At 48.3% G+C, this 26547-nt stretch overlaps 1 protein-coding gene across 2 annotated transcripts in view; it reads right to left on the minus strand.

The window, feature by feature from the left end:
• The window catches only part of LOC128405689 (protein unc-13 homolog A), a 124073-nt gene that overhangs the window by 4520 nt on the left and 93006 nt on the right, over positions 1–26547 (minus strand). The window contains exons 36-43 of one of the 2 annotated variants that reach the window (XM_053372559.1): positions 24249–24254; positions 21622–21660; positions 19411–19440; positions 14239–14295; positions 12853–12933; positions 11546–11693; positions 2683–2775; positions 183–342 (exon numbers count right to left, since the gene is read on the minus strand). In XM_053372559.1, the coding sequence (XP_053228534.1) occupies positions 183–342; positions 2683–2775; positions 11546–11693; positions 12853–12933; positions 14239–14295; positions 19411–19440; positions 21622–21660; positions 24249–24254 (614 nt within the window). The remainder of the gene's footprint in view (positions 1–182; positions 343–2682; positions 2776–11545; positions 11694–12852; positions 12934–14238; positions 14296–19410; positions 19441–21621; positions 21661–24248; positions 24255–26547) is intronic. The other variant, XM_053372558.1, reaches the window with a different exon arrangement.

The following is a 26547-nucleotide window of genomic DNA, read 5'->3' on the forward strand; positions in this document are numbered from 1 at the left end:
GTACACGTCTGTCTTGGGGTTAGCTAGTGAAGCAAGTGGGGCAGTTGCCTTTACCCCCAAAATCAAGCAAGCGAACAAAAATACAGTTTTCTTGGTGAGGGGGCAAGACCGAGGTTTGCAATAATTGCCCTTCTTGAGTTGCTCCTGAGATGAAGGAAGGGGGAGAAAGGAGAATCACTTACAACTGGATGCTCTCGTTGTATTTCGGAGACCAGCTGTTGTTCTTGGACTTGGTGGCGAATTTCCTCTTCTTGTCGCTGAGGTGGGGCCCGATGATGTTGACCTCAATAAAGGGGCGGAAGATCCCCGACGTTTGCCACTTCAGGTCATTGGCGGCTACCACTGGGCGAGAGAAAGGCGCAGTGTCGGATTTACGTATAAGCTCAACAAGCTCTAGCTTAGGGCCCCGCTCTCTTGGGGCCCCCAAAAAAATTTAAAGGCAAAAAACCTGGATGTACATTTCCAAAATACAGTGGTACCTCGCAAGACGAATGCCTCGCAAGACGGAAAACTCGCAAGAAGAAAGAGTTTTCCGTTTTTCGAGGTGCTTCGCCAGACGAATTTCCCTATGGGCTTCCTTCGCAAGACGAAAGCCCATAGGGAAATCTCCGGGGACAGCGGGGAAGCGCAGCGCGTCTTCCCCACTGTCCTCGGACCTCCTCCGAAGGCTGGTGGTGGGGCGGAGAGACCTTCTCCCCCCGCCAGCCTTTGGAAGGCTGCTCCGAAGGCTGGCGGTGGGGCGGAGAGACCTCCTCCCCCCGCCAGGCTTCGGATGGCTGTTCTGAAGCGCAACGCGCCTTCCCCTCTGTTCCCGGACCTGTCCTGAAGGCTTGCGGTGGGGAGAAAAGCCCTTCTCCACACCGCCAGCCTGGCAAGCGGTTTCCATAGGAACGCATTAATTGATTTTCAATGCATTGCTATGGGAAACCGTGCTTCGCAAGACAAAAAAACTCGCAAGAAGAAAAAACTCGCGGAACGAATTAATTTCGTCTTGCGAGGTACCACTGTATAAGATGAAAAACAAACAAAATAAAACCTACATCCAGCAACAGTGTTTTGTGTTGTGTAGGCTCCTATGATGTAAGTCAGTGATGGCCAAACTCCGCCCTCCAGCTGTTTTGGGACTACAATTCCCATCACCCCTGACCACTGGTCCTGTTAGCTAGGGATGATGGGAGTTGTAGTCCCCAAAACAGCTGGAGGGCCAAATTTGGCCATCACTGATGTAAGTCACGGGCCCCGCCTGCTCCCTAAAATATCACTGCTTTGCTCCTTTCTATATATAGGGTGCCTACATTCTGCATGGACTGGTTGCAGGGCAACATGGGCAAATGGCTTGGGATACCTATTAGGTCCATAAATTGCCATATAGCATATACTCAACACAAAAAAGTGACAATTTGTTGTTGACAAAGGACAGCTGGACATAGAAAGGGCCCCATTATCTTCAGGAGCTGAGGGCCTCATCAAACCGAAATCCGGCCCTAAACTTCAGATCAAAGGGCAGAACATCTCCATGATCCTGACCAGTGCCGGATTTATGTATAAGCTAAACAAGCTCTAGCTTAGGGCCCCACTCTCTTAGGGGCCCCCAAAAAATTAAAAGGAAAAGAAAAACTGGGTGTACATTTCCAAAATATAAGATAAAAAACAAATAAAATAAAAAAGGAGGAAGGAGAATATTCAATCAATAGATCGTCTCCTACTATCCACAACATTTCCACAATATAAAAGCAAGGTTGCAGGTTTGATCCCCATACGGAACCGCTGCATTTCTGCGTTGCTGGAGGAGCTTGCCCTACACTCAAGTAGGACCCTGGCAGAGACACATGCCCGACTGGCACGTTCTCTCCCTCCTGGTCGATCGGGAGCTTCAAAAGCTTTCTTCAGCCCGAACATCACAGCGACCGATGCCAACAGACACCGGCAGACTTAAGGATCTGCAGAGTCTGTGCAGTTTGTGTAACAGACCTCAGCATTTTGGCTAATCTACTTTATTTGCATATAAACCCACATGGAGCACTGCAACATGGCTCCCTCTCTCTCTAGCATCAGACAGCAAAGAGAAAAAAGGACAATAGCTGACCTAACCAGAAGAGTCCGCAATCAGAAGGAGGAGGAGTATCAGGAAGAGTGGAATAAATTTAACGATTATCTAGTTAAATTTGTTAAGTTAAATTAATTGAAAATAGCTTGCAGATACTTAATTGGCTTAGGATTTTATTTTATTTATGTTAAGTGATGAATTAATATGTTTAATTCCATAAGGTGAAGATTTAAGGATTTTAATGTTTAAGTTAAACTTCTTAAGAATTGGGATTTGGAAAACCGTTAAAAGGACATGCAATGAAATTCAACCAAGGGGAACCCGCGAGGAAGTCACTTAACAAAGTTAATAAGTGTAATTTTCAATAATTTATGTTTGTTTGTCTTGTGTGTTTGTTTGTTTGTCTGTTTATAACATTGCGAAAACCAATAAAATTTTCGAAAAAAGAAAGAGAAAAAAAGGACAATAGTCCCACTTCACGGAACACAAACATCCTGTCTCCGTCACTTCCCACCCTGTGGAGTCAAAACACACACCGTCATGTGATAGACAACAATCCCATGACTGCAATCGCGGAGCAGGAATTCTAACACAGACTAGATGTGCCAAGTCTACGACCGCCAGTTCTGGCTCACCTTTTACAGTGACCTTATGCTCCCCGGTCCCAGGGTGGGTGATCAGTTCCACGTGGATGGAGACCTCTCCCACGGGGTCGTCCACTCCGGATCCTGCCCGGCAGAGGGAGGGAAGCATGGAGATGCAGAACGGAAAATTAGTGCACAAACTTGCAGCCCATCCCCTGTCTGGTGATTTCTCCCTCTCCTTCCCTCCTCCAAGAAAACACAAAAAAACTTGTTGGTGGACTGAGGCCTGATGCTTGCTTCAGAGGCTCCCCATTTTTGGGAGGTCCTTCTGATGTTATCATATTTTTTTCAGATAAATCTTTCCCTGGAAGAACTATCAGGGGAGAGATTTCATCAGGCAAGGCTGTTTCCACCTGCCTCCAGTCTCTACTTCTTAATTTGTATTGCATTATTTTACGTGCTGTGGCTTCCCATTGTTTTATTGATTATAGTTTAAAAATGGTTTACTGTATCTCTTAAGACTGAATTTCTGTTTAACTTTCATATGTTGATATTGTTATTTTATACTATTCTAACGATTCTCTTCCATCTGTCTGTCTGGTCGTTTTAACTGTATCTAGTTTTGAAATTGTTTTGTGGGTCTTTGGACTGCAATAAAATATTGTTGTTGTTGTAATTGATTGTTGAATGTTACTTTTTCAATGTGTTTTATTATCACATTTTTGCATTGCGTTAGATTGTTGTAAGACGTACGTTTTTTGTTTCTTCAGCTTGTGAACCGCCTTGAGTATTGTAAGATAGAAAGACGGTATACAAATTAAAAATGTTGGTGGTGACGATGGCATCTGACTCACCAAAGCATGGAATAGTACTCATATCATTGTTCACCTTTGGAACTGCCTGCCCACTGATATTCACGGCACTGGTGTTTTTTTACAGCGCCTTGCAAATTTTTTGAGGGCAATTTTTAATGTCATAACGTATATGGGTCGTGAAAGAGGAGAGCGCAAAATATGGTCTGAAGCTCAACATCAAAAAAACGAAGATCATGGCCACTGGTCCCATCACCTCCTGGCAAACAGAAGGGGAAGAAATGGAGGCAGTGAGAGATTTTACTTTCTTGGGCTCCATGATCACTGCAGATGGTGACAGCAGTCACAAAATTAAAAGACGCCTCCTCCTTGGGAGAAAAGCAATGACAAACCTAGACAGCATCTTAAAAAGCAGAGACATCACCTTGCCAACAAAGGTCCGTATAGTTCAAGCTCTGGTTTTCCCAGTAGTGATGTATGGAAGTGAGAGCTGGACCATAAAGAAGGCTGATGGCCGAAGAATGGATGCTTTTGAATTCTGGTGCTGGAGGAGACTCTTGAGAGTCCCATGGACTGCAAGAAGATCAAACCTCTCCATTCTGAAGGAAATCAGCCCTGAGTGCTCACTGGAAGGACAGATCCTGAAGCTGAGGCTCCAAGACTTTGGCCACCTCAGGAGAAGAGAAGACTCCCTGGAAAAGATCCTGATGTTGGGGAAGATGGAGGGCACAAGGAGAAGGGGACGACGGAGGACGAGATGGGGGGACAGTGTTCTCGAAGCTACCAGCATGAGTTTGACCAAACTGCGGGAGGCAGTGGAAGACTGGAGGGCCTGGCGTGCTCTGGTCCAGGGGGTCACGAAGAGGCGGACACGACTAAACAACAACAACAACAACATATGGGTCGTCTCCAACGTCAGTCGTACTCTAGAACAGACCCAAACGGAAATATGTGACAAACGAAGCGCCATTTGTTTCAACGAGTGTAAACCCAGAGTAGAATTCAGTTGGCTGTAACTGCTTTTTAAAAAGTGTTCTTTTGTAAAAGGCGAAAGGTTTATACGATCTGAAGAGAAACCAGAGTATCATTTTGACATTTCAAAACTTGACTTCCTTCCGCCTCTTTCTGCAGTTCCTTGAATTTATTTTTTTAATATCTTCTGCATATCCTAATTTGGTCATTTAGCCATCTTTAAATATATACTCTTATGAAACTGCAGGTTATTGAAATAAGCCTGCCAATGTTTTTACCTGTTTACAATTTATCTGTAAATATTCAATAAACCATGTCCATTCTTTTATAAAAAGTTTGTTATCTTGATTTCTTAATTCTCCCGGTATGTTTCACCATTTCTGCATATTCCATAAATTTTTGTATCCGTTCTTCCTTTGCTGGGACTTCCGCTTCTTTCCATTTTGGGGCAAGTAACATTTTTGCCGCTGTAGTAGCATACATGAACAAATTTCTATATAGTTTAGGTAGTTCTGTCCCTATAATTCCCAAAAGAAAATCTTCTGGGTTTTTTTGTGGGTTTTATTACAAACTTTATTTTAAACATCCTTTTCATTTCATCATATATAATTTCCCAAATGATATTTGGTTCCCCCAATTTCAGCTGAAAACGCAACTTTGATTTGCAAACAGCTGAAAGTCTGCAAATTCTTGGTAACAATGGGGTGTTGAACAATTTCGATCTCAGCCGCAGATATAGACAGACCCTGGATATTGATACGTCCATCTTATAATTTCGATGCGAGCCACTTAAATGCTTTGCGGTATATCTAAACCCTGTTAGTGACCGATAACCAGAATAACAGAGTCATCAGAATAGACAGATAGTCTAGGCAAGCTTTGTTGACCTCAGCCAAACAACAAGGTGAAAATCATTCCTTCCCAGCTCCCAGTTTGGTAACAATACCCAAAATCCCCTGTGCCCTTTCATGGTCCAAGAAGCAGGATTAAAAACCAGTCCGTCATTCAAACAGGCTTCCTCCGATGAGGAACTTATTCATGCAGCAAAGGCAGAGAAGGAAAAGGTATGGGTGAGGAGGAGGAAAGAGTCGCAGCTATTTGTCAGATGGCAACCAGGGAAAGGAGACCTCCGCCAAAGGTGGCCGAGCAAATGGGGAGAGGAATTTGGGGGGAGAAAAAGGATAGGTTGGAAACCAAAAGTGCGTCCGCAACCCACCCACATTCGGTGGCTCAGGTCTTGAGGATGGGGACAGGGGAAGGAGGCCAAGGCTGCGGATCTCAGAAGAACGGGGGCCCTGAGCCAAGTGGGAACGTCCAGGGCTGCAGGAGAGGATATATAGTTTATTAATATCCTTCCTAACTTGCCCCAGCGAGTTCCTTTACTTAGCAGAGTTACATTCCCCATTTTACATGCACAGCTGAGAGCTGGTTGCAGGCTCGTGTGAGCCTCTCACTATTAGACAATTCAGTCTGATTGAATTGTGCGTTCCTGGTAAGTTCCCTTTGAGGCATGCGAGGGAATGTTTGTTCCAGCCAGTCAAAAACTTCCTGTTCCTGGAGCATCCTTCCTTTTGCATGTGACAGAAGGTGGGCGTGACCTCACCTGTCCAGGTAACAAAAGGACGAGTCATGCAGCAACCTCCCTCTTTCCCCCCCTTCCTTCTTTGCTTTGACCAGCTTTTAGCTAGGACTGCTCTGCTATCTCCCAGCTGGCAGAAGCACTGGGATCATTCCCCCATATGGGGTAGATCCACATGTACATATTTGTAACTGAGTCTGCCTTAGGGAATCCAACTGTGAACTGATGTGAGTAAAGTTCTTCTATTGACTTTGAAGAAGATTTTGGCGTCTTTATTCTTTTAAGAGGGATTCAAGGGAACTTACCAGGGACGTACAATTCAATCTGAGACAGACTGAATTGTACAATAGTGAGAGGCTCACACAAGCCTGCGACCAGCCATCTGCTGTGCATGTAAAAGGGGAACGTATTCCCCCATATGGGGTAGATCCACATGTACATATTTGTAACTGAGTCTGCCTTCAGGAACTCAACTGTGAACATATGTTTTGCCAAGTTTTGAAAATCCGCCCGAGCAGAAAATTTGATGCTGAAAAAGAGGACATGTCCGGGGAAAAGAGGACAGATGGCAACCCTAGTACGAGGGAAAATACCGTATTTTTTGCTCTACAAGACTCACTTTTTCCCACCTAAAAAGTAAGGGGGAATTTGTGTGCGTCTTATGGAGCGAATGCAGGCTGCGCAGCTATCCCAGAAGCCAGAACAGCAAGAGGGATTGCTGCTTTCGCTGCGCAGCGATCCCTCTTGCTGTTCTGGCTTCTGAGATTCAGAATATTTTTTTTCTTGTTTTCCTCCTCCAAAAACTAGGTGCGTCTTGTGGTCTGGTGCGTCTTATAGAGCGAAAAATACGATACGTCTGCCTTCAGGAATCCAACTGTGAGCAGATGTTTTGCCAAGTTTTAAAAATCCGCCTGAGCAGAAAATTTAATGCTGGAAAAGAGGACATGTCCGGGGAATAGAGGACAGGCGGCAACCGTCGTATGAGGGAAAATGTGCAGCCTAGGAGGGAATGCAGCGATCCGGCTGAAAAATCTTTCCCTGCCCCTGCCTGGGAGATAGTCCTGGATCTTCAGCCATTGCCCATTTCATGCAGAAGGAAAGTTTGGGAGGGCTGGGGCAGCGCACGCACACGCACAATCGCCCACTCACACGGGCATCGTGCCAACTCCAGAGTCGCATGCTGAGACTCGATCTTTCGATCCAGGAACTGAAGCTGGAAACAAACAGGTCATTTCCAAAAGGCAAGCACAGGAGGATGGTGCAAACCCCAAAGCTGCCCCTTTTCCCCTGCCCGGTTTCCTCCGTCTGAGTGCTTGCTTGTGCAAGGAGGACAGGGTCTCATTCTGATGCATTCAGTGCATAACGTTGTGGAGCGGTGATGGAGTAGCCCCCCTGAGCAGAGCTAGTCAAAAGCGAGGCAGAGAGGAAAATGGGGAGCAATTTTCGGCTTGCATGTCCCTTTCCTTGTCGGGTCTGCAGAGGGTGAAAGTTTGGGGGCTTTTGCTAGCCCTGGTCAGGGTGGCGGGAAAAGGGGGGTGAGTGGAGGGGGTCCAGGACGGGTGCAATCCAGGAAGGAGAGGAGGTGTTGGGAGGAGAGTTCGAGACGTACCCTTCTCCGGATATATTTCTTCACTAAGAGTAAACCTAACACCTTTGCCACCATGGACTAAGGGTGAGAAAAGGCAAAGTTGGGAGATAAAGAAATGTCAAGGCGGGAAGTAAAGGAAGAGAAGGTGAAAAGGAAGGGTAAGAAAATATAAGAAGGAAAGGAAGGAATAGAAAAGCAGATAGAAAGAAGGAAAATATAAGAAGGAAGGAAAAGAATAGAAAAGTAGAAAGGAGGGAAGGAAAGAAGGAAGGAAAATATAAGAAGGAAAGAAAGGAATAGAAAAGCAGAAAGAAGAAAGGAAGGAAAATAAATATAAGAAGGAAAGAAAGGAATAGAAAAGCAGTAAGAGGAAAGGAAGGAAGGAAGGAAAATATAAGGAAGGAATAGAAAAGCAGTAAGAAGGAAGGAAGGAAAGAAGGAAGGAAAATATAAGAAGGAAGGAAAGGAATAGAAAAGCAGAAAGAAGGAAAGAAAATAAATATAAGAAGGAAAGAAAGGAATAGAAAAGCAGAAAGAAAGAAGGAAGGAAATTATAAGAAGGAAGGAAAGAAAATATAAGGAATAGAAAAGCAGTAAGAAGGAAGGAAGAAAAGAAGGAAGGAAAATATAAGAAGGAAGGAAAGGAATAGAAAAGCAGTAAGAAGGAAGGAAGGAAAATATAAGAAGGATAGAAAATCAGATAGAAAGAAGGGAAGAAAAATTCAGAAGAAGAGAAAGGAAGGTGGAGAGAAAGAATGAAAGAAAGAAGGGTAAAAGGGATGATGGTGGAAAGAATGGGTAAGAAGAAAGTAGGAAGAGAAAGGAAAGAAAAAAGGTAGAAATGAAGTTTGAGAAAAAGAAGGTGACGGGAAAACAGGAGAAAAGGTTAGAAGAGAACAAAAAGTAGGCAGAAAGGACAAAGAGAAGGAATAGAAAAGAAGACCGTGAGAAGGAAAGAGAAACAGTTGGAAGAGGAGAAAAAAAGACAGAAGTGAAGAAAGGAAAGGGTAAGAAGAGGAAGAAGGGAAGAAGGGAAGAAAGAACGGATAAAAACAAGGGTAGGAAGAGAGAGAAAAGAAAGGAAGGGCAAAAGAAGAAAAATAATTTAGAGGCAAAGAAACCAAGCGAAGGAAGAGATGAAAGGAAGGTGAACGGAAAGGGTGATAAGAGAAATTGGAAAGAGAAAGAAAAAAACACACAAGATGGTTTACGGTAGAAGCAAGAGAGGGAAAATGTGCGAAGGGAGGAATGGAAAAAGGCAAGAGAAAAAAGAGAGAAGATATAGATAAGCTCCTGTAGATTCACACACTGACTCGAGTCATAGCTGGATAATTCAGAATATAACGTTATAGCAATCACCAAGTTCAATAACTCTAGCGGGGAGAGGGGAATGGTCAGGAGGGCTAGCTGTATGGATATTTTGAACGTATTTTTCTGATGTCTCCCTGTTTTTATTTTAAAGAGCTCTGCCGGTAGAAACCTGAACAATATTCCCTTTGGGTGTCTTTTAGCCTGTTTGTGCTCTTTGTCAAACCAGCTGCTAGATTCAATTAGCCTTTTTGAGCCACTGTTTTTAATCTCAATTCTTAAGCGGTCTTGCAGCCTATCAGTCTTAAATGATTTCATGGCCTCAGCAGCGGAAGTATCTGAAAGAATAGCAGCTTGGATAGCCTAGTTTAAATCATCTGTACAAAGAAAGCGAGTTAATGCTAAATTAAGTAATGGGGTCCATTTAATTCTGTTGGCTGCGGTTATGCCTAAGTTTGGGACGCGGGTGGCGCTGTGGGTTAAACCACAGAGCTTAGGGCTTGCCGATCAGAAGGTCGGCGGTTCAAATCCCCGCAATGACGGGGTGAGCTCTCGTTGCTCGGTCCCTGTTCCTGCCAACCTAGCAGTTCGAAAGCACGTCAAAGTGCAAGTAGATAAATAGGTACCGCTCCAGCGGGAAGGTAAACGGTGTTTCCGTGCACTGCTCTGGTTCGCCAGAAGCGGCTTAGTCTTGCTGGCCACATGACCCAGAAGCTGTACGCCGGCTCCCTCGGCCACTAAAGCGAGATGAGCGCCGCAACCCCAGAGTCGGCCACGACGGGACCTAATGGTCAGGGGTCCCTTTACCTTTACCTTTATGCCTAAGTTTGCATCTAAAGATAAATTGAGTTTCTAAGGAAGGGTTGTTAAGTCGTGGACCCAAGAGCACCAGTCTTAAGGGCAGGTGATCGCTTGCAATATTGTGGCCCGCTTCAAACTCCCTAACAAACTTATGTGCGGATTGTGAGATTGCAATATAATCTAGGACGCTTCCCCCGAACTCTGTACAATGGGTACATTCCCCGGGCCACACTTGAACAATAATTGCACGGGTCTGGGCAACGATTTATCCCAAAAGGAGTCGACTCGTATGCTTCGAAATGCGGAATATTAAATATTTTTAGCCTTCGGCACAGCCGGCGGTCCCGGTTGACGGGAAAGGGGCCCCCTGCCCCTCCGGACAACTTCAAGAACCCGCAAGAACCTGGCATCTCTTTTTGGTTTAAAGTTAAAGGGTAAAGGGACCCCTAACCATTAGGTCCAGTCGTGGCCGACTCTGGGGTTGCGGCGCTCATCTCGCTTTATTGGCCGAGGGAGCCGGCGTACAGCTTCCAGGTCATGTGGCCAGCAGGACTAAGCCGCTTCTGGCGAACCAGAGCAGCACACGGAAACGCTGATTACCTTCCCGCCGGAGCGGTACCTATTTATCTACTTGCACTTTGACGTGCTATTGAACTGCTAGGTTGGCAGGAGCAGGGACCGAGCAACGGGAGCTCACCCCATCGCAGGGATTCGAACCACCGACCTTCTGATTGGCAAGCCCTAGGTTCTGTGGTTTAACCCAAAGCGTTTACACCAAAGCAAAAACCCGGCGCCGTTTTCTAAAAACAGCAGCTTGCCGGATGCCTCCCTTCAAAGCAGGGCATGATGGGAAATGGCACCAATAGCCTCCTCCTGGGCAAGGCTGGTGCCATAAAGATAGACTGCACCTGGCTATGGAGTTTCTGCACAGCCAACTAAACCAGAGAGCTCCACGAGAGCAGCAACTCCGGAGACTCAGGCGCAAACATTAACATTTTAAGCGCACTATACAAACAGGGCACTAGGTGGCGGTGGCGAGCTGATGGCAAATTCAATATATTTTTCGAATTTTTATTTTTAAGCGTTTTCGCAGCTGGTTTTTTTAAAAACATATGTCTAGATTCCACCTGGGTCTCCTTGGAAACCGGGATCCGAGGAACCACAGAAGCTGCTGTGATAGGAATTGTATGGTCTTAAATATATGGTAATGTTCATAAGTGCACCAACCAAGCACATACATAGATCAGCACAGGAAGACCGACCCGGAACCATTTTGATTCCTAAACTGAGCAAATGTTTTCTCTGCAAGGTCAAACTGGAAAAGCCTCCCCATTGTCTTTTCCTTCACAAATCCTGTCTTAAGGGTATGTCTGTGTTTGAATAGGGTGTGAGCCTGTGACCTGGCCCAGGAACTAAGTATTTATCATTTCAAAAGACTGGCCAGGCTCCCCAGGCAATCCAATCAAGTAACCTGCCAGACAAGAGATAAACAACAACAGGAGAAAAACAATATTCAAATTTCTGTTTTAGACCGCCTTTTCTGTGATGTAGGTGTGATGTATCTGAGGGGTGGTCTTCGGTTACACCCCTTCTGTGATGTATGCATGATGTTTCTGGGGGTGGTCTTGATCTACAGGGTGGCAATTTCAAAAGTCTTTATAAGGTCTTGCACACCATTTTTCTGGGTCCTTCCTCTCTCCTGCGAGTGAGGGGAGCACCCTGTTGCAACAGATCAATAAAGGCCAAGCCTACAGGCTGCTGTTTTGCTCCAAGTTATCCTGGTTGGTGTCTTTGTTTTTGTCCAAGGGAGCCCTCGGATTTTTCCGGTAACACTGCTTCGCCAGCGGCGCTTACCTTGAGAGGACTGCGTCTGCACGAAGGTTTTGATGAGCAGGTCCGTGGCTTGGGTGTAAAGAGAGAGGGCGTAGCGCAGAGACTGAAGGTCCGGGCTTTTCTCCAAGAAGGTTTTCTTCAGGCCGACGCCTCCTGCGTGGAAGTATTGCTAAATCGGGGTGGAGAGAGGGGTGAGGGTTGGGGTGGACATCGGTGGTGGCCCGGTCAACGCCGCAAACCCACAGAGCTGTGGACACACCACATTTGCAACGTGCCGGCTGAGACGATAATAGCGGCAACGATGACCGCAAGCTGCCATGAGGACTAGTCACATACCGTATTTTTTGCTCTATAAGACTCACTTTTCCCCTCCTGAAAAGTAAGGGGAAATGTGTGTGCGTCTTATGGAGCGAATGCAGGCTGCGCAGCTATCCCAGAAGCCAGAACAGCAAGAGGGATTGCTGCTTTCACTGCAATTCAGAATATTTTTTTCTTGTTTTCCTCCTTCAAAAACTAGGTGCGTCTCATGGTCTGGTGCGTCTTATAGAGCAAAAAATACGGGTAGTCAGTTTTATTGCACATAGTCAAAGGCTGCCGCAATGTATACAGAATCATTCAACAAATAATAAATAATAATAATAATTTTGGTTATACCCCGCCCTCCCCAGCCAAGACCAGGCTCAGGGCGGCTAACACCAGATATAAAACAATTGATTGAAATACAACTTAAAAACCAAGATTAAAATACAACATTAAAATGCAGCCTCATTTCAGCCCAATTCAACTCAACGAGGCAAGTGTGTCTAGCCTGGTGAACTAAGTTCCTAGTCCTGTTTACCATACGCACAACATGGTTGGGTTTTTTTTAACGAAAGCACCCGTAAACTTTAAAGCCATTGAGAATAAATAAAATGACGCAACCAAACCGGACACCTCCCACATAAATCACAATAGGTTGTAAAATAAAGATACAATTATCAAATCATCCATTCTAGCATGCGCAACAAAATAATATAATCTGAGCAATCGGCATTATTAATTGTATTAAAATTTGGTATTGACAATGAGGCTTTTATTGGGCCACTGTAACTGAAAACTAATAATAATCATTGTACTAAAATAAAATAAAATAAATAAAATAAAATAAAGATACAAAACAAGAACAGCAACCCAATAACAGCAGGATTTCGCCCATGCTGAACCGGACAACCTGACCTCAAGACATAGCAGGGCGAGGCAGTCTGGAACACACCCCGCTTTGCAGAGGGTTGGGCTAGATGACCGCTGGAGGACCCCCGTTCGACAATTCTAGGATTCAATGCTCTCACCTTGATAGTGTCCAGGGCCAGCTCCACCACGGCGCACTGCTTGGGCGTCAAACTCTTGGCTTCATCACGCACCATGTGGTCCTGGATGGGACGAAGAACAAGTCATGTCCGCCCTCTTCCAGCGACGAACAGGCTTCCTTTTTCAGGTGGGGACAACGCACCCCCTGGCAACCCCCGTTTCGAAGCCCCTTTTGCCATCCCATAACCCGTGTTACGTTTGCCCTACGCCCAGATTTCCCCGTTTGGGATTCCGACGACGGAATTGGCACCCAGAGAGAATTTTGGGGGTGAATCGGCGAATCGCCCGGATTTTTTACTTCTTGAAACATGGCAGCACTTGCGTTGGCGCCCAGGGAGAGTTTGGGGGTGAATCGACGAATCGCCCGGATTTTTTACTTCTTGAAATATGGCAGCCGTTGCGTTGGCGCCCAGGGAGAGTTTTGGGGGTCAATCAGTGAAACGCCCGGATTTTTTACTTCTTGAAATATGGCAGCCTTTGCGTTGGCGCCCAGGGAGTTTTGGGGGTCAATCAGTGAAACGCCTGGATTTTTTACTTCTTGAAATATGGCAGCCCTTGCGTTGGCGCCCAGGGAGAGTTTTGGGGGTCAATCAGTGAAACGCCCGGATTTTTTACTTCTTGAAATATGGCAGCCCTTGCGTTGGCGCCCAGGGAGAGTTTTGGGGGTCAATCAGTGAAACGCCCAGATTTTTTACTTCTTGAAATATGGCAGCCGTTGCGTTGGCGCCCAGGGAGAGTTTTGGGGGTCAATCAGTGAAACGCCCGGATTTTTTACTTCTTGAAATATGGCAGCCTTTGCGTTGGCGCCCAGGGAGTTTTGGGGGTCAATCAGTGAAACGCCCAGATTTTTTACTTCTTGAAATATGGCAGCACTTGCGTTGGCGCCCAGGGAGAGTTTGGGGGTGAATCGACGAATCGCCCGGATTTTTTACTTCTTGAAATATGGCAGCCTTTGCGTTGGCGCCCAGGGAGTTTTGGGGGTCAGTCAGTGAAACGCGTGGATTTTTTACTTCTTGAAATATGGCAGCCCTTGCGTTGGCACCCAGGGAGAGTTTTGGGGGTGAATCGGCAAATCGCCCAGATTTTTTACTTCTTGAAATATAGGAGCCCTTGCGTTGGCACCCAGGGAGTTTTGGGGGTCAATCCGCCGTCTCCCTCCTCCTCCTTTTCCGTTGTCGGACTCAGCAGGGAAGAAGATGGAGGCCAATCTAGAACTAGCTAATTCTCTGCCTGTCGTTGGCTCTGGCACCACCTAATGCCCGGCTCCCCGCTTTGCGCCCAACCAGGCCCAAGAAGCACAAACGACCGCCGTCCTCTGCAATGCAGCTCCTTGAATTCTGCAGACCCTATAATCCTGCGTTTCTCACCTTGAGTTTTGAAAGCTGACCCAGTTCCTTGGCTGCGTTGAAGATCATCTGCGTGCCCTGGGAGGGGGGAGGGCAAAAGGAGGGATGGAAAGAAGAAAGGGAAGGAAAAAAAATAACAGAAAGATAAAAGGTAGCTATGTTTCTGCTGAAACTTATCCCGAACCTCAGCTATCCTTTCCCATTCGGTGCTAAGAAATTCAGGCGAGGTTTCACCCACGAAGCTTTGCTCAACAAGAGCGCCGCACCCGAATTTTTTTCACCTACCCATTTCAAAGGGAAGGCGCAACAAAGCAATTCTGGCCCTACACACCTAAACAAGATCCGTCCTTTAATTTGCAAAGCCCTGGCCCTGGCGTTTTGGGTAGAATACCAGGGTATCGAATGGCGTCAGATACCCTGAATAGGGGCAGGATCCAGACAGGTTGATTTATAGATTGCATAAGCCAGAGGTTTTCAACCTTTTTGGGTTGTGGTAGGAATTTTGAGGTCTTAGATATATGGTAATGTTCATAAGTGTACCAACCAAGCACGTACATAGATCAGCACAAGAAGACCGACCCGGAACCATTTTTGATTCCCAAACTGACCAAATGTTTTCTCTGCAAGGTCAAACTGGAAAAGCCTCCCCATTGTCTTTTCCTTCACAAACCCTGTCTTAAGGGTATGTCTGTGTTTGAATAGGGTGTGAGCCTGTGACCTGGCCCAGGAACTAAGTATTTATCACTACAAAAGAATGGCCAGGCTCCCCAGGCAATCCAGACAGGAGATAAACAAGGACAGGAGAAAAACAACATTCAAATTTCTGTTTTAGACCACCTTTTCTGTGATGTATGTATGATGTTTCTGGGGGTGGTCTTGATCTAAAGGTAAAGGGACCCCTGACCATTAAGTCTAGTCGTGGCCGACTCTGGGGTTGCAGTGCTCATCTCGCTTTACTGGCCGAGGGAGCCGGCATCCAGTTTCTGGGTCATGTGGCCAGCAGGACTGAGCCGCTTCTGGCGAACCAGAGCAGCGCACGGAAATGCCGTTTACCTTCCCGCCGGAGCGGTACCTCTTTATCTCCTTGCACTTTGACGTGCTTTCAAACTGCTAGGTTGGCAGGAGCAGGGACCGAGCAACGGGAGCTCACTCCGTCACTGTGGGGATTCGAACCGCCGACCTTCTGATCGGCAAGTCCTAGGCTCTGTGGTTTAACCCACACTCCACCCGCGTCCCTGGTCTTGATCTAGTGGGTGGCAATTTCAAAAGTCCATTATAACACCTTGCCTGCCATTGTTCTGGGTTCCTCCTCTCTCCTGCGTGTGGGGGGAGCACCCTGTTGCAACAGATCAAAAAAGATCAGGCTTACTAGCTGCTTTGCTTCTCAATATTCTCTGGTTCGCCTCTGTTATTTTCTCCTACCAATAGGGAACCTATGTAAGGACTCTATATGGGCTCTTGGATACCCCATAAGGGAAAAGGGCAATTTTTGTTTACAACAGGGTCCACAGCTGTCCTGAACTTCATTTGTCTGCCGCACCCCTGTAGGGCTCAGGACCCCAGTTATATCCCCCCTTCCCTGCAGAGCTGACAGCCCCTCGCCCTTTTCTGAACCCCGTCCCTTGTGGAGTGTTCCCTCGGCCTCCTCTCCCCTCTCCTTGGGGGTCTTCCGGGCACCCGCTGGTCTCTGAGCTGCCCCCAAGAGACTTGCCTCCTCACGCTGCCCCACAGAGGCCTGGGACTTGTCCGTCCGTTCCCAACAATGTCTAGGCAACACAATGACTATGTTCATACGCAACGAACAACCTTTTATAGAATTCCTTCAAACCGTAACAAGTCCAAAACGAAATCTTTCGTCCCAAAGCCTCTGAAAATCTTTAAATGAAGCGAGGTACCAGACTTCGTACGGTGAAAGACAAGCTGTGAAGCTTTGTGTATTCGGCAAATATGATGTCCAACACTGAACAGCGATTCCGGATACTGACTACTGTTTCATAGAATTCTTTGGGTGGGTATAGAATTGCTTCATAAACCCATCTGCTTTCGAATGAATGTATGTAAATGAAAATATCAAATGCTGTGGAACAGTGCTCATGTCACCACCTCACTTCATTTAAGGTACCGGTAAATGACACCTCACCGCAGCCTCAAACTAAGGCCAGGACAATGACCATTGACATGGGTACCATATATACCCAACAGCAAAGAGGCTCAGAAAAGCAGTCTATAAAATTGCAGCAGTAAGCAGATACCACGCATCGTACTCTATCCAATACACAATCAAATAATTGCCAAAATTCAACGGTTTGACGGATTTCCTCGGTTCTGACGGCTAATGACTCCTCTGGAAGAGGGGGGGTCCAGGTTTCCCCTGCCTCCATTATCCCTTAAGCATAAGGTCACATACTCCTTGCACCTCCAGAAGGTGTGTGATGGCCTGGGATTCACACTCGGAGGCTGAACCTGAGGGATCCCAGCCTGCACAGGAATCCCCGCCTCCAGAACCAGCTGAGCCGGGGCTGGGGCTTGAGCCTGAAGGGTCCTCACCTGTGCTGGGTCCTCAGGTGAGTCTGCTCTGGCTCCTGAGGGGATGGAGGACCCATTGCCTGCAGGTGCTCCACTCTCAGCCCCGTCAGATGAAGCTGAGGTTGCCTCTGGGTGCGGTAACCCTCCAGCCTCTCCTGAGCTGCGGAGGCTCAGGGCAGAGAGGCGGAGGGAACTAAGTTCCCGCAGGAGGAGGGCTTGCCTCCAGGCCAGGAGAGGTGAGTCACCTGTGGACCGGGGCCGCCCTGTGCCTCGGGGCAGATAAAAGCCAGCCAGCCCCAGTCCCAAGTTGCGGGAGCAACATTGTTGGTAGCCTGTTCCTGCCCTGCTCTTCTGCCAGAAGTTCCTGCCCTCACCCGACTCCCTGCCTTGGACCCAGCTTCAGCTTTGACAGACAGCCTCCATACCGCATCCTTGACCTCGGACTGGACTCGGACCTTGCCGCACGGTTAACCCTCAGGACCAGCACAAGGTGTGAATTTAGCCACACAATAGGAAGTAGGAGGCAATCAAGGGCAGCGTATATCCAGGGCCGTCTTAATCATAGGCTTTGGGGGTGCAGGGCGCCCGGTTGCCGGGCTCTCAGGGACATCAGGCCGAGAGTCCGGGGCCCAAGAGTTGGAGTCCGGGGAACGGCCCGCCCGTCGGAGCGCTGTGGCGGGGTCTTCTGCTGTGGGCGGCTCTCTGCCGCAAATTCGGGGGCAAGCGAGCCAGCGAAGTGCTGAGGGATTGGCGTAGGACCACGGAGAGGCGCGCCCAGAGGCCGCCTCACGCTCCTCTGTGTGCCCTGCCTGCGTGCCTCAAAGGCCGGCGCAGAGTGCGCTGCCCCCCCAAAAAGGTCGACAACTTGGGGGGGCCAGCGGCGCAGGGTGGGTTTTTGCACCTCTCATCGATATTTCCATATCTCAATTTTTATCTCTCCCAGATTCTTTGTCTCTGGCTCTGTGGTCCTCAATCATGTCAGAAAACAGATAACCTTTCGTTTGTCGAGTGCAGATTTGTTTGCGTAATGTACCCTTTCAACTGCTTGGTTTTTTTTACTCGCTCCTTTGCTTCTTTAGCTTGGCCACAGAGACCCGACGGGATTGGCACCCCAAATAGCTGGGCAGCGGATTAAATCCACACCCTGGGATTTTTCCTTATCAGGCAGAACACACCCCTGAGTCTTAGAACTGTGTTGCGGGGATTTATGTATAGGTTGGGGGGTTTTGCCCCTCCAGCAGATGTCATGCACATGCAGCCCACTACCAAAACCAGCACAATCGCCTTTGTGACTTTTGCGATTTGTCCCCACAAAACACTTCATCCCAGTTTCTTCCTATCTATTCAAAGGGCCTCTGCTGCACGATACCAAATGTAAGAATTCACTGATCAATGTACCTATGTACTGGCTCACTGGGGAAACTTCAGAAATTCCTATAGACAGGTGAGCTCAGCTACTCAGCACCTGAGTGATAATCCTTGGCCTCCTGATACCTGAGTGCCAGACAGGTAGCCATTCCAGAAATAACAAGCCCAGATGAAGACAAAAGGGTGTGATGAACTTGGCTGGGAAACAGGGAAATGTAAAGATCTCTGTTGTTCCACTTGATGGGTGTTTGGTGGAGGGCAAGGAGAACCATGGGGCAGAGTCCAGGATGCTCAGATTACGGCCACCAGACCTCCCCTTTCATGATGTAACCGTGATGTAGTTTGGGGGGATGTAACAAGGGGATTAAGGTAAAGGTAAAGGGACCCCTGACCATTAGGTCCAGTCGTGACCGACTCTGGGGTTGCGGCGCTCATCTCGCTTTACTGGCCGAGGGAGCCGGCGTACAGCTTCCGGGTCATGTGGCCAGCAGGACTAAGCCGCTTCTGGCGAACCAGAGCAGCGCACGGAAACGCTGTTTACCTTCCCGCCGGAGTGGTACCTATTTATCTACTTGCACTTTGACGTGCTTTCAAACTGCTAGGTTGGCAGGAGCAGGGATTGAGCAACGGGAGCTCACCCCGTCGCAGGGATTCGAACCGCCGACCTTCTGATTGGCAAGTCCTAGGCTCTGTGGTTTAACCCACAGCGCCACCTGTGTCCCTAACAAGGGGATTAGCAGCTAATAAAAGTTTGGGTTCTCTTTTGTCTGGGGCTTCCATCCTGTTCCACCTGGTGGCAGGTGGGAGTCCTGTCGCGACCGTCTTCAATCAAGACCAAGCCGACTGGCTGCTGTTTTGCTCTGGTATTCCTGACTGGGGTCTTTGCTTTTTGTCCAAGGGAGCCCTCAGATTTCTCCGTTAACAACTGCCAACCTTGATTTCCCAAAACACTCTGCCCATACATACATGCAGGCAGGCAAAGCAAGCTGAGAAAGAGACCGAGAAGGAAAACAAGGGGTTAATTCCCCCTGACCCCCACCCCATCGCCACCACAAGGGAGGGTCACTTAAAAAACAGAGATCAGCAGACACAACTTTAGCGCAGGATATATTTTTCAAAAAAACACAGCAGCAGCCAGATAAATCCAGTTAGCGACACCCGGGAAAAGAGAGGAGGACAGATGGATACGACAACCACGGAGTCAAAAGACCACAGGCGGGGGGGCAGACATGGGGCTCTGCAGACAGAGGGCAGGAGGAAGACGGAAGCAGGGTTAAGAATTAAACGGAGTATCCTTACTTCGGTGTGACTGGGGGCCTTCGCCCTGCTCTGCAGAAAAGAACAGCAGGGTTTTTATATACTTTCAGCAAACACATTTCCATAACATTTATATGCTTTCAGCAAAGTGGAACACTGCCCCACACAGACATTGCCTTCCCTCCCTCCCGGCCGCAACTCAGATTCCATTTCGGCAGGCCTTCAGTTGTGTTGATTGATCGGCGATTGATTGATGGGCCAGGTTCTGTCCCCGGCACAAGGCGAGTTTTGCGGGGAAAGGACACAAACTCACAGACCCCCTTCCCTGCCTCAGAAGTCTCTCTTCGGATCCCTGGCTGGCCATCCCTTGCTAGTGTTATGATAATTATAAGGTCTAAGATGTAAAATAAATGTTCATAAATGTACCAGGCAAACGCATACATAAATAGGTAAAGCTGTTGAATGGTTTCTTCAAATTTTAGGTTCATTATTGTTTCACAAGATGTGTATGTCTCTAAGGGCCAGAGCAAATAACATGATCTAGTTTTACAGCTGTGAAGCCATATAGCAGGTGCTGTTAGTAAATGTAAAGGGACCCCTGACCGTTAGGTCCAGTCGTTGCCGACTCTGGGGTTGCAGCGCTCATCTCGCTTTATTGACCGAGGGAGCCGGCGTACAGCTTCCGGGTCATGTGGCCAGCATGACCAAGCCGCTTCTGGCGAACCAGAGCAGCGCACGGAAACGCCGTTTACCTTCCCGTTGGAGCGGTACCTATTTATCTACTTGCACTTTGACGTGCTTTCGAACTGCTAGGTTGGCAGGAGCAGGGACCGAAAACGGGAGCTCACCCCGTCATTGCGGGGATTCGAACTGCTGACCTTCTGATCGGCAAGCCCTAAGCTCTGTGGTTTAACCCACAGCGCCACCCGCGTCTCTGCAGGTGCTATTAAGTTGTGGTAATTAAGCTGTTGGGTATGGTATATAAAGAGCAGCATGTATCTCTCTAAGTACCCTGGTCATGCTCATTGATATATTGTAATTTAATTTAATGTCTAGATGGCGCCCAAGCAATTCCTGTTAATTCTTTCAGAGGATATTGCTTCATTTTTGCCCTGCGGACCGTTGGAATAAGGCCCCTGGAAGGCTTGAATCTGGCCCTCAGTTCCACCATATCAATTCCTTGGAAATGGCAGTGCCCTCAGTCTCTGCCCTCTCTCCTCTGTCAAAAGTAGAGATTGTAGATGTCTCGGGGCAGGGGTCTAGCTGTAACGTTGGGCCCTGCAAGTCAACGCTGGTCTTGGGCCGCCCTGTTACGGAGCGGGGAGCCACCTGGGCCGAGAGACACACCTCTCACTCCCTGGACCTGCATGCCACGCACACACAACCGAAATCCATGCCACACAAATCTTCGGACACCTCCGGCCACCAGACGGGGACGACACACGACGACAGACACACACCTCCACGACACAATCACCACAACCCAGCCTCTCCCGATGTTTCCTCTGTCCCTCTCAGACCGGGATGGGAAAATATGTGGTGAGGAATGCCCACCAACCCTGGTAAAAAGGTAAAGGGACCCCTGACCATTAGGTCCAGTCGTGGCTGACTCTGGGGTTGCGGCGCTCATCTCGCTTTACTGGCCGAGGGAGCCGGCGTACAGCTTCCGGGTCATGTGGCCAGCAGGACTAAGCCGCTTCTGGCAAACCAGCGCAGCACATGGAAACGCCGTTTACCTTCCCGCCGGAGTGGTACCTATTTATCTACTTGCACTTTGACGTGCTTTCGAACTGGAGCAGGGGACCGAGCAATGGGAGCTCATCCCGTCATTGCGGGGATTCGAACCGCCGACCTTCCGATCGGCAAGCCCTAGGCTCTGTGGTTTAACCCACAGCGCCACCCGGGTCCCTTGTACCAACCCTGGTAGCCTGGGTTTAATGCTGCAAGAGATGAAATCTGGCAACCCAATTCGAACAATTCCACCCCTTGACCCGAAGGAAGAGGACTCCTTTCCCAAAAGAGGAATCGTCTCCATCTCTCCAGGAGAGTACGGAATGCCTCTTCTTAAGAGCAGGGATAGGGGAACGTGCTTAGATGTTGCTGGACTCCGTCTCCAAAGGTCAAGGAGTCCAGCAAGATCTGGAGGGACGCAGTGGGTTGTGCAGCCCAGCTCTTTGGCCAGGGAAAGGATTTCTCGCTTGGACCTCCTGCCATGGACAACACACTCAAGGAGCAGGAAAGGTCGATAATTACCTTCTCAGTCCCTTTGCCATGCTTTCTCAAGAGAGTGCCCTGCAGAGACAATCAATATCACAAATCGATCAATGCGGAAGGGGAAAGGGCGAGCGAGGAAGTCTAGCGAAGGGAGGGCAGGAGGGGGGAAGGAAGGACAGACGGACGGACGACCTGTCATCTCCAGGCATGACATTGTCCTCCCTCCCCCAATACTCCCAGTACCTTGCTGAGCACAATTCAAAGTGTTGGTGCTGACCTTGAAAGCCCTAAACAGCCCAGTAGACCTGAAGGAGCATCTCCACCCCCATCGTCCAGCCTGGACACTGAGGTCCAGCTCCAAGGGCCTTCTGGCGGTTCCCTCCCTGCGAGAAGCGAGGTTACATGGAACCAGGCGGAGGGCCTTCTCGGTGGTGGCGCCCGCCCTGTGGAATGCCCTCCCATCAGATGTCAAGGAGATAAACAACTATCTAACTTTTAGAAGACGTCTGAAGGCAGCCCTGTTTAGGGAAGTTTTTTAATGTTTGAAATTTTATAGGGAGGAAAAGTACCATTCAAAGTGTTGGTGCTCCCCTTGAAAGCCCTAAACAGCCCAGTATACCTGAAGGAGTGTCTCCACCCCCATCGTCCAGCCCGGACACCGGGGTCCATCTCCTGAGGGCCTTCTGGAGGTTCCCTCTCTGCGAGAAGTGAGGTTACAGGGAACCAGGCAGAGGGCCTTCTCGGTGGTGGCGCCCGCCCTGTGGAACACCCTCCCATCAGATGCCAAGGAGATAAACAACTATCTGACTTTCAGAAGACATCTGAAGGCAATTCTGTATCAGGAAATTTTTAATGTCTAATGTTTAATCTTTTCCCTTCCATATAGACAGTTACATTTGTTACTCAACAATTCTATTCCAGTTCAACAGACCTAGGGGCTGGTTCCACTCACCCAGCGTTGAGGCCTTTAACCCAAATTACATAAGGTTCTGTTTTATCTTATTTCACCCTCTCTAATACATTCTGCTGTTTAGTCAACCTCTTTCTCGCATTAGGAGAACGCTACCTCTTAAGACATGGGTAGGGGGCCGGATTCGGCCCAATCGCCTTCTCAATCCGCCCCGCGGACAGTCCAGGAATCAGCGTGTTTTTACATGAGAAGAATGTGTGCTTTTGTTTAAAATGCACCTCTGGGTTATTTGTGGGGCATAGGAATTCATTCATTTATTTTCCCCCTTCAAAATATAGTCCGGCCCCCCACAACGTCTGAGGGACAGTGGACCGGCCCCCTGCTGAAAAAGTCTGCTGACCCCTGTTCTAAACGAATCCATCAACTAACTTCCTGCTAAATACAAGGGAATATGCTCTGCTAGCACGAGTGAGGAAGGATAATATTTAATCAATATATCCGCTCCTACTATCCTCAACATTCCCACTGTTAAGGGAATAAGAGTTACCAACCCCACCTCTGAAATGGATCTCAGGTTATGCAAATGGATACCTGAAGGAGCGTCTCCACCTCCATCGTTCTGCCCGGACACTGAGGTCCAGCGCTGAGGGCCTTCTGGTGGTTCCCTCGCAGCGAGAAGCCAAGTTACAGGGAACCAGGCAGAGGGCCTTCTCGGTGGTGGCGCCCGCCCTGTGGAACGCCCTCCCATCAGATGTCAAAGAGAAAAATAACCACCAAACTTTTAGAAGACATCTGAAGGCAGCCCTGTTTAGGGAAGCTTTTAATGTTTAATAGGTTATTGTATTTTAGTGTTTTGTTGGAAGCCGCCCAGAGTGGCTGGGGAAACCCAGCCAGATGGGCGGGGTATAAATAAATTATTATTATTATTATTATTATTATTATTATTATTATTATTATTATCTTTCCCCCTTTCTCAGGAGGAAAACCAGGTACAGTGGTACCTCTGGTTAAGTACTTAATTCGTTCCGGAGGTCCGTTCTTAACCTGAAACTGTTCTTGACCTGAAGCACCACTTTGACTAATGGGGCCTCCCGCTGCCGCCGCGCGATTTCTGTTCTCATCCTGAAGCAAAGTTCTTAACCCGAGGTACTATTTCTGGGTTAGCGGAGTCTGTAATCTGAAGCGTATGTAACCTGAAGCGTACGTAACCTGAGGTACCACTCAGAGGGTTGGACTAGAGGACTTTGGCGGTCCGTTTCAACTCTATGATGCTAAACGGACTGTCTGGCCAGAGTGGTGCATGCTCTGGTTATCTCCCGCTTGGACTACTGCCATGTGCTCTCTGTGGGGCTACCTTTGAAGGCGACCTGGAAACTGCAACTAATCCCGAGGTACTATTTCTGGATTAGCGGAGTCTGTAACCTGAAGCGTCTGTAACCCGAGGTACCACTGTATCTGGTGGGACAGGGAGAAAGTTTCCACCGAGACGCGACAGCTGGCGCAAAGCAGCTCAGCGACAAGAGGGAAGGGTTTGGGGGGTTCACAGAACAAAAGGCGTTTTGGGGAAGGGTCGGGAGCAGGGAGGAGATAGAGGCACATTGGAGAAAGTAGCCAGCCACCACAGGACGACAGAAAAACCAGCTCAAATTACTCGGGAGGGGTTGGGGTTTGGGGTGGGGGCACTAGACGCAAGGCACAAGGACAAAGAGAAAGAGACAAACGAAAGACAGACAGGGCTTTCACCTGCCGTACTTACAATCATCTGCCCAGGTGAGGGGAGCAATCAGAAAGAACAGCCGTCACGTGAGAATGAGCCTCAGGTCCGCCGCAAACCCAACCCGCAACCCCCAAACAACACACAACTCCGCGGCAACCCCACACAAAAGAGATAGCGCAGCGCAACGCCTCCAGGACGCACGGCCACGGGGCGCACTCGGGGCGCGGGGTTTGTGTGGGCGCGGAATTGAGCCTGCCCCCCTAATATTTAGGCGTACCCCAAGCCCCGAACCCCTGCCGCTTTGAGAAACACGCCCCCCGCCAGACCGTGAAGACTGCAGTTTTTCCACCCGCAATTCAGTGTTAGACAAAAGGAAGGCGAATCAGTTTGAACAAAACCCCACACCCCAAAATCATTGCAGGTTCTATTTTCAAATGCATCATAAAAAGGAAAAAAAAGTCAAACGCCATCATATCTGTCAGCTATGCCCGCTCCACTCTGCCTTTTTAATTAATTTATTTCCTTGCTGTTGTGAAATTGAAGAGATCTGGTGGACACTATTGAGGGTTTTTTTGGGGGGGGTTTAGTCTGATTCTGTACCCCAATAAGGGTGAGACTTTATAAATTTTATTTTTTATCAACAACCAAAACACAAATGGTGAAAGCCCCCAGGCGGCTGTATACGTTGGGTATACATATTCAATACTTCTTCAATAATATACTTCTTCAATAATATCATGTTCAAATCAACCCTATGTACACCTTAACACTCCTCCCTCCACAAGGTTTATTTAACTTTTAACATTTTAATTGCCCCAAATTGTTCAAACCTACCCAAATAATTCAATATCATCTCAAACCAACCCTTCTCCTTCTCACTGACCTTAAACCCTTTCATTCTATGTCTCTTCACAGTTAAAGGTAAACGGACCCCTGACCATTAGGTCCAGTCGTGTCCGACTCTGGGGTTGCGGCGCTCATCTCGCTTTAGTGGCCGAGGGAGCCGGCGTCCAGCTTCCGGGTCATGTGGCCAGCAGGACTAAGCCGCTTCTGGCGAACCAGAGCAGCGCACGGAAACGCCGTTTACCTTCCTGCCAGAGCGGGACCTGTTTATCTACTTGCACTTTGAGGTGCTTTTGAACTGCTAGGTTGGCAGGAGCAGGGACCGAGCAACGGGCGTTCACCCCGTCATTGCGGGGATTCGAACCGCTGACCTTCTGATCGGCAAGTCCTAGGCTCTGTGGTTTAAAAAGGTAAAAGGTAAAGGCATCCCTGGCCGCACGGGCCAGTCTTGACAGACTCTAGGGTTGTGCGCTCATCTCGCTTAAGAGGCCGGGAGCCAGCGCTGTCCGCAGACACTTCCGGGTCACGTGGCCAGTGTGACGAAGCTGCTCTGGAGAACCGGCACTAGAGCAGCACACGGAAACGCCGTTTACCTTCCCACTATAAAGCAGTACCTATTTATCTACTTGCACTTAGGGGTGCTTTCGAACTGCTAGGTGGGCAGGAGCAGGGACCGAAAGACGGGAGCTCACCCCGCCGCGGGGATTCGAACCGCCGACCATGCGATTGGCAAGTCCTAGGCGCTGAGGTTTTATCCACAGCGCCACCCGCTCTGTGGTTTAAGCAGCCATTAATAGCTCTTTCCTCAATGATCCTCCCCCATATCCTCTTTTAAAGCCATCTGGATTGGTGGTTGCCACTGTTTCCTGTGGCAAAGAGTTCCGCAGGCTATCTTTATCTGTCCTGAATCTCCCAGTGTCCAGCCTCCTTGGATTGATGACTTCCAGTGCTCGCAGAAACTCAGAATGGCAGAGCTGGAAGAGACCCCAGGGGTCATCTAGTCCAACCCTTTGCAATGCCGGAATCTTTTGCCTGATGTGGAACTCGAACCCACAACCCTGAAATCAGGAGCCTCGTTCACTGCTGACTGATCTGTCTCCCATTTCTGCACCGGTTTGCGACTTAAAAACAACACACGAATGTCCATGCTGTAAATTTATCCTAGTGTACATTTCTGTATGCAATTTCCTCCCCCCAATTAAAAAGCACTTTTTGTTTTTGCAAATCAGTTCCCCCTAATACAGTACTCCGTCCCACTAATATATGTATTTTCACAAACACACTTCTCCCCACAATTTGCATTCTTGTCCAGATTTCTTGACTGGGGAACAGCCTTGCAAAATTAATGTATGTACGGATTTTGAGTTGCAGTTCTGCTTCTGCCAGAGTACCATTTTGGAAAACTGCAGAACTGGTCAGTTTGCATTTAAAACGTGAACCGAACCAATTTTCTCCTTCCCCTCTGCTCCTCAAGAGATGGCCACCCTCCTTATAA

This window comes from Podarcis raffonei, chromosome 18, assembly GCF_027172205.1.
Source record: "Podarcis raffonei isolate rPodRaf1 chromosome 18, rPodRaf1.pri, whole genome shotgun sequence".
Classification (NCBI taxonomy): domain Eukaryota; kingdom Metazoa; phylum Chordata; class Lepidosauria; order Squamata; family Lacertidae; genus Podarcis; species Podarcis raffonei.